The sequence below is a fragment of the Poecilia reticulata genome, linkage group LG19, assembly GCF_000633615.1.
Source record: "Poecilia reticulata strain Guanapo linkage group LG19, Guppy_female_1.0+MT, whole genome shotgun sequence".
Taxonomy (NCBI): Eukaryota; Metazoa; Chordata; class Actinopteri; order Cyprinodontiformes; family Poeciliidae; genus Poecilia; species Poecilia reticulata.
The window spans coordinates 7,151,979-7,173,011 of NC_024349.1; the positions used below are offsets into that span (position 1 = coordinate 7,151,979).

General features: G+C 37.0%; 1 protein-coding gene and 1 non-coding gene across 2 annotated transcripts in view; one reads left to right on the forward strand and one right to left on the reverse strand.

Annotated features, from left to right (window-relative positions):
- The window catches only part of LOC103481331 (protocadherin-15-like), a 199,721-nt gene that overhangs the window by 37,127 nt on the left and 141,561 nt on the right, over window positions 1-21,033 (reverse strand). Inside the window, exons 24-28 of the mRNA XM_017310687.1 lie at window positions 13,019-13,128; window positions 12,684-12,824; window positions 7,936-8,063; window positions 2,234-2,464; window positions 1,900-1,988 (exon numbers count right to left, since the gene is read on the reverse strand). Coding sequence (XP_017166176.1) covers window positions 1,900-1,988; window positions 2,234-2,464; window positions 7,936-8,063; window positions 12,684-12,824; window positions 13,019-13,128 — 699 coding nt within the window. The remainder of the gene's footprint in view (window positions 1-1,899; window positions 1,989-2,233; window positions 2,465-7,935; window positions 8,064-12,683; window positions 12,825-13,018; window positions 13,129-21,033) is intronic.
- Window positions 15,063-15,136, forward strand: trnai-aau (transfer RNA isoleucine (anticodon AAU)). Its single transcript has one exon. It is a non-coding gene; the product is annotated as a tRNA-Ile (tRNA).

A 21,033-nucleotide genomic window follows, 5' to 3' on the forward strand; every position in this document is an offset into this window, starting at 1 on the left:
TCTTATTACAATAAATCTGTAGAGTAAAAAAAAAAGGCCTTTGTTCAAAAGCTCGGTTCACGCCAGGCATCTAACTGACTCAGTGGTCAAATATCTAGACAAAACTTTAAGCTAAAGGTTTGTTGATGCTTTTGGCTTAAGAAATACAAAATAAATGCTGTGCCTCTGCAGCTCGCTAATGGAGAATTAGCCCATTTTTCAGTGGGGGGTGTATGTATATATTTGAACCTGACTAGTGGATCAGACAAAATCCACAATAAATATGATTGGCTTGTCGGTTTTAACATTCATTGAAGCTCTTGTACGATTCCACCTCCCAAAAAAGGAACTGTTCAAATGCATCATTAAAAGCATAAACGTAAAACAAAGTTAATGCTAGTAATGAGTGTGAACGTCTGAGTGGAACTGAATGCAAACAAAGCCGTCGGACTCCAGCCCCACTGCAAACGCATTTATCCCCTCCTGCTGGCTGTGCAGGCTTGTGCTGCTAAATGTTGATTTTTAATTTCCCCCCCCCCCCTCCCCCAGTAACATCTGCTCACAGCAGGAGCTCCCCTGCTGTGGTGTGACTGTGTGAAAGGGAAAAGCTTGTAGAGGTAATAGCACATAAATTAAAATTATATGTGGAAGCCAAAACAAAAGCAGGAGCTGACCGTCCAGCTGCGGTGCATTGTCACAAAAAAAAAAAAGCACAAACGTAGGAATGCATATGCATATCATGACACATTATGAATAATACATGGGATGTTTAGTGCTAAACGCTGCTTTTGCTTTGCAGATATGAGTAAAAATGTGTTTCCCAGACTGTGGACAGAGATAATTCTGCATGAATTAAGCCAGAGCCTGAGAAGATACAAATCACACAAGAGCAAAAATAAGGTATCAAATATTTTAGCTGCTTTGCGGCGTGGAAAATGTTTCTGAAAATCTCAGATAATGAGGAAAAGTTTCACAAGAAAGCACGAGAGACGGGATTAAGCTAAAACAACAGGCAGGATACACAACAACAACAACAACAACAGATAACTGAGCAAAAATCATCATGCTGAATGTTTTCTTAAAAACTAAATCATCTGTTTTAGGTCAGGGACTCTCAGTTAAAAATTTTAAATTTATTTTAGAGAAAAGGGAGACCTTGAAAAAAACGCTGATATTGGTTCGTATTATGAATCATTTCTTTTTACGGCTTTTGCTCCCTTCAGACTTTATCATAGTTCTTCCTTCCATTCTTGGTCATTACGCCATGAATCATATTACTGACTCATGGTAATCTATTATTCAGGTAGCTTTTTAAAAACCAACATGTTATACTTACTAGCATATTGAATATGACTATATGAAACTTAATTAGGTTTAATTGGGCTGAACAAAAGTAAAAGAAACTGAAATGGACTGTAAAGTGGATAAAATGAGATGATTTATGGCTCTAAATCAGAAAAAAAACAACTGAATGCCTCATCATGGTGTGACCTCTTTCTTCAATTGGAGATATTTAGATGTCTTCAGGTAGCCCTACTCTATACTGGGAAAACTGAACAGTAATTATGCATAAATCAGTGTCAAGCAAATCAAGATGCAGGGTAGAATACAGTGAATAAACAAAAAATATTAATTGTTGTGCTGACCTATTTGACATTTGTCTAACTTTGCATCTATTTTTGAGAATGAAAAATGTCTCCATGCCAGTGAGGATACTCTACACGCGTGTTGGTTTTATTTTGAAAAGCTAATCTGTCTGTATTGCTACATTGAGGTGTGCTGGCTGGCTGGTGTACCTCATTGTATCACGAGTTCATACATCCTGACACAATGAGGTACAAACTACTACCAGCTGATAAAAAACAATTTGAATGCTTCACAAATATGCAAAATATTTAAGGATAAAAACATCAGGGTTACCTGAGCAATTGATTTTTGTTTATTTCAACATATGTTGGAGGGACATTTGATACGACCACTTGCATGTCCAGCTGGTTCACAACAGAGACCTAGAAAAAAAAAAAACACTTTAGATGAGATAGATTTTAATTGGAACCTGAGACAAATGAGTTCTTAACCAACATAGTGACAATTAATAAATAAAAAAAGAGATACTAGCCAAATAATCCTCATTCACTAACAGTTAAAAGTTAAAATCTGAGTTAATTTCTGCCATTTGTGTTTAATTAATTTGTGCAGAACACTTTAAATACATCTCAGCTGAAAAGGTTGAAAAATAAAAACACACACGCACCACTATCTCTGCTCTGCTGCTGTGTCCTTGACCGTAGTTGTCTGTTGCAGCCACCTCAAATTTGAAATATGACCTCCTCATGTTGCGATACATGATTGCCGTCTTCACCACGCCGGTGTACGGTTCAATGACAAATCCATCTTTGCTGTCTTTAGTTTCTTTTCCTGTGGGAGGGGGGATGATGAGCCTGTAGACCATGGCGCTGTAGTTCCCAGTGTCTTTGTCCACGGCCTGGAAATCAAGCAAAAATATTGGCAATATCACATACAGTATAATGTCATCATTTACAAAATACAATAACCAGCACAGTATTATTATGAACTAATTCAGAACAAAAACATCTCCTTGCCCTTATATAATCTCCTGAAAGTTTTCAGGATGTAATGAAGCTTGCTCTTACACTTGTTTTACTACGAATAAGCAGCAGGGGGTAAGCTGATTCGTCTAGCCGTGTGCAGATCCATTAATCTATTCTGTCATTGTGGCTAACTATCAGCTCCTGCCCAGACAGACAATGATTTATAGCCAGGTGTTACAGCACAGAAATGCATATTGCATACAAAGCTCTCACACACCCAGCACATCAGAGGTAATGCAATGATAGAAATATATATATATGTATATATATTTTATTCTCTTATGATCTGGGACAAGGGAAATTAAGCTATTTAAACCTAAAGTAAATGTAAAACACTCCAACACAGACCGGCGCTAAGGAAATTTAGAATATCCTCTATACTACACTATAATATAATACACTATTCCATGCTGTAGCTTTACAGTATGCCATATTGAATTATTCTACATAATACCACACTGTGGTATTATGAAGCTCGCTTGTGCCTTAGAAATAATCATAAAACACACATTTTAGAAATCTTGCTAATCTTTTTGACAAATTCAGGTCTTCCAAGACAGCGAGGCAGCCCTGAGGCGGACAGGAGCCTCTGTCACGTTTTAATGGCTGCAGGCCGTCCGTTTTGTTTTTGCTTGCCCTGACTGAATAAACATAAAGTGTAACAATGCATAAGCTTTTAAAAATTAGTCCGGCATTCGTGGGCTGCCTTTCTTGTACCTGGGGCGTCCTCTCTTCCATGAAGTCAATCAATGCGCAGCCAGTGGCAGAAAGCGGAAAGGCAAAAACGGCATATGGGTGTTTCTTTTGTTTCTCCCCCCACTCACAACCTTTATAGTCTGTTCTCTGAGTTTCAGTCCAAGAGGTCCCATTTCAGTTTCATGGCAATAAAACTGGTTGATAACATTCAAAATAATTGACATGGGGGTCAGATGGGTCCATTTATGTACCAGAATCATTTATTTTCCAAAGAAAAAACTCTGGATTTTATGTATCCACGCTTTAAAAAAAGTGTTTAGCAGTTTTTTGTGCTAAAACAACTTTTGCTGTCCTTTTATAAAATCTCTAGGTAAAAATAACTGAAGGAATGGACATGAAAACAGCTGAAAAGTGTCTCCTCTAAGTAGCAATAATAATAACAAAAAATTCCTAATTAATATTTTTGAAGTAATACAGTTCTAACCCTCAAATGTGTTATGGTATATATTAATACACTTTACAGTTGTTTATATATTTCTCTTAAACTTTTAGCATATTTGTTTGTGCTGATCATAGCACAACTATTTTCATTGACATGTCTGATCACAGTTGAAAAAGACGAAATGTGGAAATGACGGCATGATAATGATCACCTTTCCAGTTAAGTTATGTTCTGGAATCCAACACATAACGACTTTCACTTAAAAACGTGTAAAATAAAGTTAAATTCCCTTATTTTTACAGACAAGCCTCACAAACAACGCTGCTCTGCCGATGTGTTTACCAGCTTTGGAGAATAATCAACCATGGAAGCTGGGATAATTGGCCGGTGCCAATTATCCCAAAAAGGTAAACAATAGCCGGCCAGACACAGCGTTCCCTCTGCCAGGTCAGAATAAAAATTTCATAGCTCCAAATCCAGATCAACATGAAAACTTAATTGCCTCTCAGCCGGACCGCGCTCAACCTCTGGTAAAATTTTCATGTGAATTCATTAATGACTTTTTAGATATGTATCCCAACAAACTGGAACACAGCTGTCCAGCCTCCATGGTGGAGGCAGCTATTGGCCACAGGAGCGCTGCCGTGTCGTGCGTTTGTAACACGGGGAGGAAATTGTTTTAGGATTTGTGTTCCTCTTGTTCCGACTTGTTCCTCTTTGCACCCGTCAAGTATTGAAATCAATGTAGTTGCTGCAAGCTTCTGCTCTGATTGTGGATTCCTGCTCATCATCTTTAAGGAAAACTAAGAAAAAGGTCTTTACATTAAGCTTTTGACAGATCAAAGAAAACAAACTACTTTGAGTCATCCAACTTTAGATTATTTAGTATAAAATCCACCTGACAAAAAACACGGCAACATTACGCTTTTACAACTCTAAGGCTGACACTTTAGAGAATTCACCAGAAAGGAGTGTCAAATTACCGCCTTTTACAAGTCTGAATTAGACAGTAAATAACGGTACAGATGTACCTGCACTGAACGCCTCCAACTGGAAACAAGTTTTGATGAAACTGCTGCATCAATTTTAATTACAGTGCTAATGTGTGAGCTGGGAGTCCTAAAAGTGGCGCACTTGGCAACATTCAGTCTTTGTTGTGTCTGCTCCACAAAAAATGTTAAAACCTGTCTGGAACCCGGGGAAGCTTTAAGCCCTTCTCTTTCCTCCGTTTCTAAATCCGTAGTTCATCTCCTGCCTCCTCTCACTGTCTTAATCCCCAAAAGTGGATGGCTATAATGAAACACAAAGGGGATAGAAAACAAAAATAAGATAATAAAAAATGTATCATCTCCACACTAAACATGCTTTCTTTTTTTTTTTTTTACTCATGCGGCTGCATCATCAGCCTGTTTGTTTAGATACGCTATTCTGTTTCATTTAGGACTGCAAGATGAGCAGTTATGGTTAAAACTCCTATTCTTACTTTCGAAACGTTTGCCAAGTGTCTTTCATAACATAACAAACAGCATAGCTTTAAAAATGGGATATATACAATAAATCAAAAGGATTAAAGTGTGTCTACTCAATCACAGCTCCTCCATCAAGCCATATCTCTCCAGTTTCCTCTAGTCTAGGTGTACTTAAAAAATGAAGCCATCAGTGTGCTAAAATGGATTACTTGTTCCCTGACAGCAGGAGGGAGGACAAAAGAGAGGAGGCACAAAATAGAGACTCGAAAATAGTCTGAAAACCCTTCTCATCTTGGCCAGTTTCTCTAGAAACCAGAAGTGCAAGAAACAAAATAAATCAATGTTCTGTGAGCATCTAAATGCTGTCCAAAAGCATTTTTGACAGGACTGCTTCAACTGGTGATCAATGATGGTTTTAGACCTGCAGCAACTTTAGTTTTGTAGGAATGTTGAAATCAGAGTGATTTACCACAAGAATCTAAACAATTAAAACAACTCTTGTTAACACTTTCCTCTGCTTTGAAGCAAATAAGTTTCAGACAACATTTACGTAAAACTGTATTATTGGAGAATGAGAAGAAGACATGCAGACGTGCCGCTCCAGAGCCGTTATGTTTTTACTGGTTTTGTAGGATAAGCTCCAGAAGCATCTTGGAGGGATTTCTGAGAGGACAGAGAAGCAGCTGAAGGGACACTTAAACATGAACAGCAGAAAGGCATGACAGTCTGCTCTGACGACGTTTGCACGGATAATAAAAAAAGGAAACCTGAAAAACTTCACGAAAAGATTGAAAACTCAGATTGATTTTGCAGTTTTAATGACCGAGGTGGTCATGCATTGCTGTGGAATGTAATGGAAAACAGAGCAGCGACTGTGAGGTGTGATAAGGCTGCCAAGAGGAGCAGCAGTTTGAAAACTACATACGAAGGATATCAGTAGATGAGCGATGACTGAAACCTCATGAGGGTTCATGGTCAGACGAGTCATCCTTCCCCATGTTTCCCACCAGAAGACATGAGTATGCATAATGTACACAACGTTGGTATGAAGTGTTTTCTTGTCCCCACAGAGAGAAGGTTAAATGCAAAGTTGTCAGATGTGATCACCACTATTCTAGAAAAAAAAAAAGCTCCTTGCAACTTTTACGAGTATTTATGAAAACCATTATCTCAGCTGCAGACAGTTTCTTTGACCACAGCAACAGAAGTTCCAACATAGACGACTTAAAGGAGGCAAAAGTGGCATGTCTGACAATGTTTCAAAGGTTGGCATCACAGCAAATGATTCAGCTAATAAACACAAACAAAACTTTAAACATTGTTCAGTACACAAACAAAATGTTTGCACATGTAACGTCTGATATGCTAACGTCATTTAACATTCACGTGCAAGAAGAACTGCTTAAAGTCGTGTCTCTACTAAAGGCAGTAAAACTTTGATCATGCAAATGTCCAGAGCAACACTGTACAGAACTGGACATCCAAAAATGATGTCTCACACTTTATCCAGCATGTACAGCTTCCCATTTCCCCTAAAGTAGCTTTCTATGGTGGCCCATGTGTCATTTCTCAGTCTCCTGCTGAAATAATCCAGAATCCAAAAACACTGTTATGCATTTCCTTTAATTGCATTTTTAGATCGTGGCATAACTCTGTATTTAAAAAAAACAACAACTTTGTGATGCAAAAATCTCTTCCTGACATGCACAGAGACAAGAGTCCAGGTTTGCAGACTGTTGAAAACTCCTTGGATGACGGTCATAATACATGGTGGACAGAGTCCAGACTCATTCAGTAATATTATTTTGAGAACAACATCCATCTTCCTGAGAAATCCTTTTTTTCTTCTTCAGCGACTTCCATCCAAATCCTAAAACTGTGTTCCTTTCTGCTCAGGTCTCCCATAATATCTAGTCTATTGCATTGATGTAATTTCTTTAATCATCAAAATAAGTTGGAGGAAAAATTTGAGAATGAAATATAACCCGCAATAAACAAATCCTGTACAAAAATTCCCTTCCTTAGGATCATTTTGGGCTGGTGAGGAACATTTAGGGACGTTTCCGACACAGCTCCATTTTCCCTGCTGCATCATAAACTTGCATTCTTGCCCTGAGATCTTTTGTGACATTTGTTTCCTACATTCATGTCCAAAATTATGCTTCAATAAATAAGAGTGAAATTGAATATACAGTCAATTTTCTGTAGTATTTTAGTTTTATTTTTCTCTTTAGTACAAATCTTTTGTGTTTGCAACAGGTGCTAGCACACTCCCCTTCCTCACAAAACTATCATTTTAATCTGGGTTCAGTCTGTTATGTCAGAGTCATCATGTAACATCTAATAAAGCAGGGATGATCTTAAAGATAATTAAACATCAAAGGCCAGACTTTCATGTAAGTGAACTCGTTTGAGTCTTTTGTGGAATCCAGCTTCATTAAAACATATTGCACATTTTTTTAAAGATAGGACTTGAAAGGAACAGGCTTTGTGATTTATTTTGGATGCTGAAAGGTATTTTAATGAGACTGGATCACTCAAGCTGTTCATTACGATATGCAATTCCTCGTAGATAGGCAAAAGGGAGGTTTTTCAAGCAGTAGATAAAGAGAACCAAATGTTGATGTTATCAGGTAATCCTGTTACATACCGTGCTTCTAAAATCTTCAAACACAAGCAAAACACCCGGCAAGCAGACAGAAATTATTACCACTTTTAGACTTTTTTTTTTATTCACCTGTACTTGCAAGACCGATGTGAAAGTTTTGGCATCTTCTGCAACTCCTCCAATGTAAAGAGATCTGGTGAAAACCGGTGGGTGGTCGTTCTCATCCTGGACATCAATCACAACCCGGGCTGTGTTAGCTAAAACACACAAACGAACACAGTATGATACACACGTTCTCTGGATCCAAGAAAAAGTCAACCTAGTTGACTGACCACAGGTATAGTTCCCGTACAAATTCAGACTGGGCCAAATCTGAACAGGAAAAATGGCAACTTTGTCCTTTGGAAATATCATAAGCACTCTGCAAAAACATAAAATGTCACCAAGCATTTTTGTCTCTTTCTAGAGTAAATATTTTGAAATGAGGCAAAACTAACTGAAAAGTTAAAAAAAGTAACTTCTCTGCAACATATAGTAGTTTATTTTAACACAGTAATTATTGAATAATTATTTATAAAGCACCAGTTCCATTGACAGATTTATTTTTTTTATTCCGTTTGTAACAAGACATTTTTTCCATTGTAAGTGAAAAGATCTGCCTTTTTTTAAATATATATTCAAGAATATATAAAACTGATATGAAAATATAGTATAAAATAATATATAAATAAATAAAATAATAATAGAATAGATAAAGAATATATAAAACTAATATGTCTTTCTGGGATGTTACTTTTAAATTAGTTATGTCTCATTTCAAGTGTACAAGGATTTTTGCACAAGAAAAATCCTTGTATACAGCAAAAAGCCCAGAGTTAATTTAACTCTGAAGAGTGTGGAATATATAAACACTGAAAAAGTGTTAATATCAACACTTTTTCAGTGTTTATTTAGTCCACACTCTTCAGAGTTAAATTAACACTGGGCTTTTGGTAAAAGTGTACAAGTACTTAGTAAAAAAGTATGTGGTAAAAAAAAAAAAAAAATTATTGTAACAAACTGATTTACCCAAATGAAAAGTTTGCCAAAAGAAATTAACACATAAGTCAAATTTAAAGCTCTTCAGGACGGTGTTAAGTGTGGGATTCATCAGATGTCGTTAACATAATTAGTGTCTGATTTGCAGGTTAGCAATGGGGCTCACACAGTTGATATTTGACCTTTTTCAAGCTATTGCAGTATTTATCTTCATCCAAGCTGGTAAAGATATTGTAACTAAGAGTAACATGTTTTTACAAAGTTAAATTTCATGGTCATGGTGCAGTCGTTATGCCCCAGACATTTCTCTACACCCTCTCAAGATACAACACAATTAACAAAAATGGATGCAAAATCCTGAAAGGTGTGGCACAAAACTGCTTTTATTCCGCTAGATACATGCAGAAATCCCAGGAAACGGAATGCTTTCACCTAATTAGTCAAGAAGCAGCTCTTTTCCTCCAACATCTGGAAACAGAAGCAGTATGGTACAACTGCACACCCACCAAGACGTTGCTGCAAAACTTAACTGACTGCTGAATAAGGACAGCATAAATCAAAGAAGCAGCCAGGAGGCCAATGTAACTCTGAAGGAGCTGTGCAGATTCACAGTTCAAGTGTGGCAATCTGTCGACAAGACGGCTATTAGTCAGGCACTTTAAAAGTCTGGGCAGTTTTGAAGAGTAGCAAGAAGAAAGTCGTTGTTGAAAGGAATCCCTAAGATGTTACAGTTGCAGTTCACAAATTGTGTGGATGAAGTTGCTYTAGTAACACAAAACTTAAATTAAACTTTTTTGGGCTGCATGTAGATGTGTGGTGGGAAAAAAAATTACCCTGAACACACCATCTCTATTTTGAGGAGCAGTGGTGAAAGTATGATGAATGTGTGTGCTTTCCTCAGGAGGTCCCAGTAAAAGTGAACAAAGTCGAAGCATTGAGGTTTACCGACACTCTACATCCAATCTGAAAGAGGTTGTGTAATTTTCTACAAGAGAATCGGCAAAAACTCCAGTCACTAAATGACACACCCCAAAAGACGTGTAGCTACAATTTCAGATAAAAATGTTTTTTTTCCAAATACATTTAATTTCAATTTACAGTTATACACTTTGCTGTGTAGATCTATTACATAAAATTTCAAGAAAACACATTAATCGTTGTGATTTTATGCAATAAGATCTTCAGGGAACATGAAAGGATCAACATTTCAGTAAATAGTAACAAAAGAYCCATTAGATGCCTAACGCTTTTCACACTTCCTCAACACTAAAAACATGTTCAAATGCATGAGTCAATACATTATTCAATAATATACGATCCTTCTGTATGTTCTCTTAATCTGCATTGAAAATATCTGTTGGTGAAACATTAATTCATTAATTCTCAAGTACTTTCCAATTCAGTTTTCAGTTCAACTTTAAAGGCTTGTTCAAATCTAAAGTCTTTCAAGTTTACCATTCATTTTCACAACTAGCAAGGTTGCTGTAAGAAACACAAAGAAGTGTAAGCATGTTAATGCCATGGTGATAAGTCGCATATGGCATCACATTCCCGCCAAAAACTAATTAAGAATTAAGTAGCCACATTATTAATGTCAGTAAGGGACCTAACAGGAGAAGAGCGGAAGGCATGATGTAAATTCAAACCAAAGAAGAAGAGGTGGATGATGATGATGATGATGATGATGATGATGATGATGAAGACGGTAAGGAAAAGCAAGTATTTTTTTCTTTTCCTTACCTTTTTATTCATCATCTGCATCTTCTTCTGCTTCTCCTAGTAGACCAAGTTCTGTGCAGGCTGTCGCTGGACTTTCAGCAGAAAATCCAGCTAATTAGATTACTTATAAGAGTTACCGTTCCCAACTGACAAATATGCCCACCAAACAGAGAGAGAGAGCGCAATTTTCTGGCAAGGGTGTACAGCTGGGTGGCAGGAGCCTGTTTTACCGCTTGGCATTCTGGGTTCATGGGCTTCCGAATAAGTGTGGCCGCAATCAGAGCTGTGTGCTCTCTTGATTGATATATGCGCTGCTGTGATTGTTTAATACGCTCCTCAGGATTTTTGGCAGGTATGTGATGCCATAGGCATCTGAGAAAAATGCTTTACTAATACTGAATTCTGTCAATCCTGCAGATTTTATTATTTATCTGTACCAAACTTTGTAAATTATTGCYTCAATCAATATGTTAGAGGGTTTTTATACATGGAAAACATTATTTATTAACCACAAAATTATTTAAATGTAACTGTGGTTCTGCCAAATTCATTTAAATAAAAAACATTAGTCAGTGAATCAGTGATGAAACTTGAGATGACTTGCTTTGGAACTCAGAAATTTTGCCTTTTAATCCACCCAAACAGCAAATAAAAAAAAGAAAGGATAAAATCACAAATCCATTCAATTTGAAATGGGCAATTATTTAAAAAAAAAATCACAACAGAAACACTAAAATGAAGAGAACACAAGCACACAAATCTGCAACATCCTCGCTGAAACCTTCATGTGAAGAAGAAAACTGTATTAACTTAAGAGTCCCATCGATTTTTTGTTTGTTTGATGTGTGCGGGAAAGAACTGGAGATCTGCAAATGACACAATGATTTGCTGCTTTAATCCCAGCAGAATTCTTGAATTCAAATCGCTTTAATGAAATGAGAACAGCATGTGGTAAACACCATAATTAAAGAAGATAAGCGAAGGCTCCGGAGCTGAGCTTCAATTAAGAAGAACACAGATATGAAGTGAAAAGAAGTAAAAAAAAAAAAAAAGGAAAGAGAAAAAGGACATAAAAGAGGAGACCAGTAGAAAAAAGAGAGGAGAAAGAATTTAGACTAATTAGATCCATTTTTACTTTTGCTCTACTTATAAATGAAAGGACGTGTTTTTTTTTCTTCTTTTAAATGCAAATGAAGGGGTATGTGAGACCACAACAAGTTTGATGTTGAGCCGAACAGAAGAAAGTAAAGCCTTAGCAGATACAATCATCAATGTCCAAACAGCCCAACAATCCACACAGAGCTTTAGGTTGCTTCAGACATCTGTACAAGTTAAAAATAAAATGCTTCTGTACAAATGCCATGACACGAAGTTCACGGCATTTGTGAAGACAAGCTTTACAGAACCCCAGTAAAACCAACAAGCAGCTCATCTATGAAAGACGTTGCCAAATACTTGCTGAGAAAGGAAAGCTATAAAAGTCAATGGCAGAAACTGGTAACACATGATCAACAGTTCTGCATTGACATAAGGTCTCAGTCAGACTGTATTTAATTGGATGTGAATCTGGCTCTATGATCATTCTCTGTTACACACATGTTGATTTATTGGATTCTAAATAACTAGATAGAAGTCAGACGTGTCACACATGAGACTTCTTGTCATCAGAAAAGAAAAAAAAAACAACCAGTAATAAGACTGTGGATTTAGAGGAACAGTTTTTTTTAATTATTATTCTTTTACAGACCATTTTGAGAGTCATAATCTGGCATAAACTCCTGCTCTGTGTTACCTTAACCCCACCAGTTACTAACCTTATTGACAGAGTGACAGATCTCAATCTTAATTTTTTTTTTCTGGTGTATTAGATGCGAGAATATTTAAGTTTTATTTATTTTGTTTTGCATTTCATTTTTAAAATGTTCAAATTCTAAATACATTTCCTTTGTATTTGGAATAGTGCTGCTTTTTAATCTGTCTGATTCGGGTCTTATATCTTGGTTATCCTTCCATATGCTTGTCATAGCAGCTTGCTAAAATCTCTTACACGAAATACAGAGACAAAAAAACATATATATTTGTAGTTTAATTCACGATTACAAGTGTGCAGCTCCACTTACACTTTGACGGAGCTCTGAGATTTGATGAGACCACCCTCATGGAGTCTGCTTCCACCTTCAGAACATAGCTGGAGTTGGTTTCATAATCAAGGGGCTTGGCTGTGAAAATCTCACCAGTTGTTTTGTTTAACGAAAACACACCTGCGGAGAACAGAGCAACAAAAAGTTTTAAAACAAGGTAGGAAAAAAGTCCTATTGCACAGAGGGAATGAGTGAGGAGTCTCGTAGCGCACAGTGAAGAGGAAGTTGTGCAGGGCGGTCTGTGATGTTTGACCAGGAAGAAGCTTTAATGCCAAAAGCCGGAGTGGCGGTGAGGCCCTGATAGGAAAACTCACCTCCCTCATTGCCTTCAACGATGAAATACACGATAGTTTGATTGACAGCTGCTGCCATGATGATTCCCACCGGGGTTCCAACAGCAGCCTCCTCACTCACTGGTGGAAATCTGGAAAAAGATCACTCAATCAATATTAATAGATTGGAAAACTAAATATTCGTGTGTCGACAGTTGGCCTACTTTTTCTCAAGGCGTAACTGAGATCTGGCAAGGTAGAAAAGGCTGTGAATTAAATATGAAATATCCAATATATATTATTTTTTTTTCTCTTGGCAGAGCTGGCAGTGAGTTCATCACGAAATATGAAACACACGCTGTGTTCGCAGATTAAAAACTGGATGGCAATAGGGCAGGACGTCAATCTTTAAAAGTATTCTGAGATAAACGGAGAGCTTGGTCCTCAGTAATTACCCTTTAAAAACAGCTATTACACAAACTTACACATCCCTGATGCCATTCAAAAATAAGTACAGAAGTTAAAAGGTCCATAAGTTAGTTTTCAAAAAATCTTGAAGTAGCAATTTATGGCTTATTCTCAAAGCCAGAGTTGGACAGTATATTATATCTCAATGAACACTGTYGAGTTTAAAACAAGTTCAGATCATGAGAGCATATCTGATGAATTAAGCATCTTAACATGGAAAGAGCTTGGAACAACTGTAACCTAAGTGAACAGATCATCAATCCGASATGCAGTCGAGAAGGCCAATCTAACTGGAGGAGCAGCAGGGATCCAAAGATCAGGAGGGAAAATCCGTTTATGAAACAACTATTAGTTCTGAACGCCACAAATCTAGCCTTCATGGAGAAGACTCTGGAAGACAGTCATTATCTTTCCACAGTGTCAAATAACGTTTGCCAGTATAATGAGTTGAGTTGCAGACCTATCAACAGAAGACACATATACAGATCAGCCAGTCATGCTGGCTGCTGAACTGCATAAGTACGACAATTTTCATTTTACACCTACAGTATTTCATGATGACTGACTGTGCAGCAGCAACACCAGCCATAATATTTCATGACTTTCCTGGGTCAAGATRTACAACCCCAGGAAAGTCHTTTTTTCCTAAACTATTGATTTAAGCATATGTTTCATTTTTATAACAAAGCTCACTTTGTTCAATAAAACAACAAACGTGCTTTATTGGATCGATCCSCCTCCCTGTGCAGGTGGTGGACAGTTTTCTGTGCTTGCATTTTTGACAGATTTTCTTTTTGAACCTGCCAAACCTCAGATTTCCAGCAGGTTTTTGTTCCATTAAGAAAGCCCACTCCAGYCATTAGGCCAAGCGTCACAGCTGGCTAAGCGTTACAGCAGGGGCAACCAACTGGCCAGGCCATCAAGTCATCACCAAGTGATAAATTATGTTGTTGGAGAGTCACAGGGAGTGTGTGTTGAGTGTGTTTGTTCACTTCTGGCCCAGTCAATTGCTTAGTGAACCACCTGCTCTACTTGAGTAAATAAATATAAAACAAAAAAAATAAGTGAATAGGGTTATTACATTAACAAAAGAATATCATGTACTTTTAACAATGATTTCATGATTCAAACGAAAACGTGATAAAATCATGTTGGATAAACAATAAATTTAACAACTTAACTTTTATGACATTTAATCAGTTTGAGATGACATGATTGATTTTGGTCAGACTGATCTTGTGTTGAAGACAACTAGCGAGATCACAGAAGATTACGTGAGATAATGGGAAATCACGCGAGATAATCGTTTTGCGTGCCGGGAAAACTCCAGCGGCAGTTATGAGAAGACTAAATTTTCCTGGCAGCATTGTGCATCCATCCATCTATCTATCTATCCATCTATCTATATACACTTCAAAATAAAAAATTGTTCTGAGATACAATTAACACTTCAAAACTAAAAACTGCTGGAAAATACAATCAAAATCAATAATTGCTGAAAAATAAACTATTATGCATGTTGATTTTGAAAAACATTAGAACATGAGCACTTTTCTTACGTTTTCTGTTAAGATCAAGTACATATTTCTTAAATCCATGGAAACTGAACAGCGTGTATGGCCGGTTAGCTCAGCTGGTCAGAGCGTGGTGCTAATAACGCCAAGGTCATGGGTTCAATACCCATACTGGCCAATTCAAATCCAAAGTCTTAATAAAATCAACACATGAAGGAATGTGGTGTGTAGGGGAAACTACACATCATAGATCTTACAAATGACACAACCATTGAACCAAAAGGTCACTTGGTTTATTTGAGCATTTACAGATGTCAGTTTTTTTCTGAGAAGTAACATGAAATTCAAATTAGAATRTTATTTAATATTTTAATTATTTATATTTGGGCTTTTATGAATGTTCTAGGTCAAAATGTCTTTTGAAAAACAAACAAAACAAACAAAAAAAAAACATCCACAACGTCACATTGCAAAGAGCTGCTCTTCAGTTATTTGTCAAAACCTCAACAGCATATAAAAAGTTTCACAGCACAACAGTATGAACTTGATTGATATTTCTCAGCAGAACAGAGTGTTTATTTGTTTATTACTGCTGCCGTGTTTTCACACCTCATCATCCGACAGATTTAGGATTTCTCTTTTGTCTTTGGTATAAGACCCATTTCTCCTCCTAGCGTCAGATTTGCTTGTTTGTTTTGGTTGCATTTACCCAGAATGCCCTGTGTCATCGTCTGTTTCCTGCTTTTGGAGCAGTCTCCAGTCTGCTTAGGATTCACATGTGCATTTGAATTGCACCGGGTTGAATTTGATGAAAGCGGACCAAATAGGACTGCGACAGACTGGCGACCTGTCCAGGGTGACCCCGCCTCTCGCCCGGAACGTTAGCTGGAGATCGGCACCAGCAACCCTCCCGACCCCACTAAGGGACAAGGGTGTAAAGAAAATGGATGGATGGATGGATGGATGGATGGATGTGAATGTATCCTTAAGCTCGCCTCCAGAAACATTTACAAGTGGTTGCCAGATGGGCTATTAAAAATGTTGAGATAATGCACCAAGACCAAAAGCCAGCATTTTACTAGTTTCACTTAGATATGTTTCTGTGGAGGAACTTTAAATTTAGGTTTGACAGAAAAAAAAATAAATCTTTTATTGGTTTTTGTAAACATCCTAGTAGAATGTAGATTCAAGTACTGAATTTGAAGTGTGGTTCTTAATATGTAATTGTCATGAAATACTGAGTGATAAGGCTTGAAAGATGTTATCTAAAAATCTTTTTGGTATTTATTTTCACATAATTGCTCCAGTTTTTTTTTCTCAAACAGTAGGGCTGCTGAGATTAGTAACATCTTAAAACTTCTTAAACAMAAGTATCATATTTCATCTGAATAGATCAGACTTCTCTGATGCAAATAATTAAAAAAACTAATGCATCCATATTGCTTCCAAAAAATAAATTTATTAACCAGAGATTTAATAGCACTGTACCCTGGTGTGCAAAACTGAGCCCTTCCCACATGCAATTACAAATACCATATTAGAAAGTAAAGCAGAAGCTATTACTGAAGGAAGAAATATCAAAAATTACTCTCATTTGCAGTCWMMTWMTWRWMGWASWRMWGRWKGMWRMRMWGCYKMMWMWMMTYMYWCMWSWWRWWRAYKRYWRTWWTWKWMRWYWKYWKMATWMWYYMMWMAMMAMMAARWWKWKWGSWSMKYWKWTTMWWYWWWKKWGKTGSWGCAGCGGCACAAATGAAAACCTATGAAGTAAYATAGGCTTTTYAGTGCWGTTGTAAAAACCTSCCTTTGCTGGTATAATTCTCTGTTGAACTTTTTGTTTCATAGTACACACAGTCTTGACTTTCTTCATGTCTTCTCCATAGAAACCTCAATTTTCCACTTCTACCCTSTTCATACACATCGCCCTCTGCATTTTCTTCTCTGCACCTTCCTGTTTTTATTTCCCTCAGCTCCAGATTTCAATTGACATCTCAGCAGACCTCAGCTACCTTTAATATCCTCCAGTTCTATCCTCTCCAAAGAGGTGACCAGATAAGGCTGAAAGAGCAACTTGACAGAATGCCTGTACATCCATAAAGTGACAGAACACCCAAACACACTGGATTCCATTCACAACCAAGTCACAACAAATCACACAGTATAGTGCACCTTAAAAGTCAGAACACGGCTGATATTTCAATCACATTCCCCCACTCTCATCAGTATTCTGAGTTGGGCTAATGCAGTGCACATGAGCACATCAGATATCGCCTTACAAATTGCTAAAGAGTTTACCAGGCTTATAGGTTTGGATTTGTCTGCACAGAAAATGACATTAATTACCACTCTGTGTCRTTTTGTTAATATTTAATCTTTCCATTTTAATTGAAGTGCACCCCCTTCAGTGTACATCATACCTGCCTGGYGATGGTGAGAAATGYATCTGTTTGCGTTAAGTCTGCAATRGAGATCMCACAAGAAAAAGCTTCAAAAATAAATCCTGCTTCAAATGTATTTTTTGACCAYGAGATAAAAATYGTGAGACTGATTGTTATAACCGCATCACATTTTACTACACACCTGGAACACCCATAAAGCAACATGGTAAAACTTGTGCTGCTGTGTAACTTTTATTCATTCACGGRGGAGTTGGCTGTCAAATAAACGCACTCACATACYTGAAGCACACATTCTGACTAAATATAAGTCATGGACAGCCTAACAGAACTCTTCTCATAGACTTCCTGTGGTGAAAAGGGGAACACAATAATGAGAACAATGATCAGTTGTGGCAGTCTCTGTTTGAGGGTCTTTCCCTCATTGCCATTGGCATATATTTGTCTCAATCATTTTTTTTTTTTTCTGCTGAGAATCCGGCTTCCATCATTTCGAATAGATTATTTCTTGGGTGCCACCTTAATATGACCTCTACCAGGAGTGTGAGCTGTATTTTTGCACAATAGCGAGATGGAAATATGCAGGTTGAAGAAAACGCTTTGTCATGATTACGTTAAACTAGAAAAAGTTTATTCTATCATAAGTACTGGTCYGTACAGTTGTTTAAAAGTTGTTTTCTTGTACAGTGCGTCACTCCATATAGTCAGCTGAAGACATGGCTGACAGTCACCCAGAAAAGCCAAACACTTTGGCAATATCTGTCTTGTCCTTTTATAGTATGACAGATTTTATCCCCAGTATTTGTCTTGTTTAAATGTGACAAAGTTCAATGGGAAAGGTTTAGAGTAGAAAACAGAAAGATGACTTAGGGATCATCAGAATAGGAACATACAGAGAGACGTGGTTCATTTTTCTACCTCAATGAACAATGTTATAAAAAGGTAAGAAGGTTTTGTCTTGTTATTTTACTGGCARTATACATTTAGAACTTCATAGTTTTCATTCAGTACATATAATAATCCGTTTTATAATACCTCTATTTTTTAAAAACGCTAACAATACAAAACTATTTCAATGCCTAATGATGACTGTAAACAAAATACACAAAAATGGTTAGAAAGTGAACAAAGACATCAGTGTGAGGCAAGAAAAACTGGCTGCGAAATTGAAAACATTATGAACTGAATGATAAATGGTGCAAAACCCACTAAAATATTTATCCAATTCACACTCAGACTGTTGATCGGTCCCGCTTGAAGTCATTGTTCCTGGCTGCTTTCACACAGACAGATCACTACGATGGATGGATGTTTCTCTGCAGCCTTATACCTCTTTGGTTCGCTGGGCTCCAGAGAAAGGGATGCATTTCTACCTTTCAGCCCAGAAACAGCCTTGTTCCTGAGGAAAAGAGCAATAATGATGGTCTCTGTGTCAAAGGTGCAAAGTGGCTTTTTCTCTACTCTTCGGAGAGACTGAATCGATTGTGCCACATTGCATAAAGGGTCCAAGAAGGGTTGTTCACAATCAAAAAACTGTCTTCAGACTAAAGCCATTTCTAAGTAGATGAACTCTCCTGCAAAATCACCTTCCAAATTGAGCCATATGAGAGAAACAGAAGAGTGCAAGAAACGGACTATTCAGGAGTTTTAGTCAGTAAAGAGGCACTATTTTGCCTATGGTGAGCTCAGGCTAACCTTACAACTTCATTGTATTTTTTCCTCTGCCAATAATCTTTTATATAGCAGGWACATATAAGATGAATCTATAAATGTCCTATAAAGAAGGACAAAATATAGAAACGTTTTAGCAATTAACATGCAAAGAAGGAAGGCACTTACTCTGCTGTTAAGTCTAACGAGCGCTGAGATATGAATGAAGCTTTAGAAGGAAATTGCACTTAGTACATATTTGCAAAAAGTAAAGTACAAAGCCAAGCCAAAGCCATTTTACAAAGTCTTAACTTTAAGGAGATAAAAATAAATATATTCCTCACTTTTTGTAATATTTCTATAAAACATGAGAGCCATGTATTATTTGTTTGCATTGATTTGTTGATTTGACATACTAGACATAAAATTTAGAACTACTCCAAAGATTTATTTACATCAAAGCTTAAAGCTATTCAAMWATACTATCTGTTAACCAYTTCATACAGTGTTGTTATACATCTCGTGAGCAGAGGAAAACAGAAGATTCAGCTATACAAACTGCAGCTTTAAGAAATAATTTGTTGCGCTCTCTCGCTGCTACCTCATCTGTCACTTTATCTGTAGCTTCTTCTCTTTTGTAGACGTTTGCTAATTGACCGCAGGATTTCCATTAGGAGTCTGCTGAGCCAGTGGTCTCAGCTCTCTGCTATAACAACCTTTAAAGATTGTCTCAGGCTGTTTGAGCCGCTTCCTTTCTGTCGGTAATTTAAAGTTTCATGGTTCAATACATATGCGACAACAGTTTTGAGAGAGGTTAGAGAGATATAATGGTTTTCTTTAGTGAAAAGTTGTATTTAAGACCTTTAGGTACAGCACGAGTGCAGCTGGAGAATTCTTGTCACGACAAAAGGATTTTCTGAATTTTTGTTCTTCTGCATATCGTTGCCTAAACAACACAGAAAAACGTCTTCACTTCCTACAATTTTTATCCCTTATGGGCCAAATCCATGAAACTCTGTCCACTCAACAGACCACCAGCCTTTAAATCCACATCAGGATCCATATTTGAGGAAATATGGATCAATTACARATGAGTTGAAAACTATTTTTTGAATAGCTGGACTGTAAACTGTGCACACAGAGTGCTGTGGTGCAGCCACTTGAGCTTACAAACACCAAAAATCGCACACAGGTACGTAAAAACATGTTTGCTACTCGGTGATAAATTCAGATCTTTTATGTCAAACCTAAATGTTGCATTAAATCAAACACAAGTAGTGTGATGCTCTGGGGAAATTCAGATATCTCAGAACTTGGATTGGACAACTTGCTGTTTTTAAAGGAACTCCAAATTCTGCTCTCCATCATAAAATCCTGAAGGAATTTGTCCTTGTGACCTTAAATTCAAGCACATTGATAGTGTGTCCATTTACACACTATCAACTGCAAAAAAAAAAAAAAAAGACAGTAAAGGCTTTGGTGTGATATAGTCAAAGTTTGGACTGAAGCCCGATTGAGATCCAGCTCCTCCTCAGCGACATAAAAGATTCATTTTTAACTATGGCAGGGATGTTGTTGCCACCAAGGGTGACACGACTTGTTATTAGCTTTAGGAAACAAATTGTTTTTTGTTGTTGTTTTTTCTTTACAGTCGGGATGGTTTGGATGTTTTTTTTCCCTGACTACAGTTTTGAATTTCCTCATTTCATCTTTGCCTGATATTAAAAAATGTTTAATAATCTGAAACATCTAACTGTGATAAATCAAGAGGTTAATATTTCTTTCACAACTTCTAACTTCTCTTTATGTTAATCCTCCTTCCTGTTATAGTTGTCCAGTAGGAAGGTCTCTTACACCTTCTATAGAAGAGTAAGCAACTAAAGCTGACTGTTCATCAATATGCATAAAGCATATTACTGAAAATGTGAATGTTTTGTAAAAATGTGGAAGAAAGAGTTACACAAACAACAGATATCTGACTGTGAAGCAAAGTCCATTCAAGTATTTGTGGGMGATTCAGAATGTTCTGAAC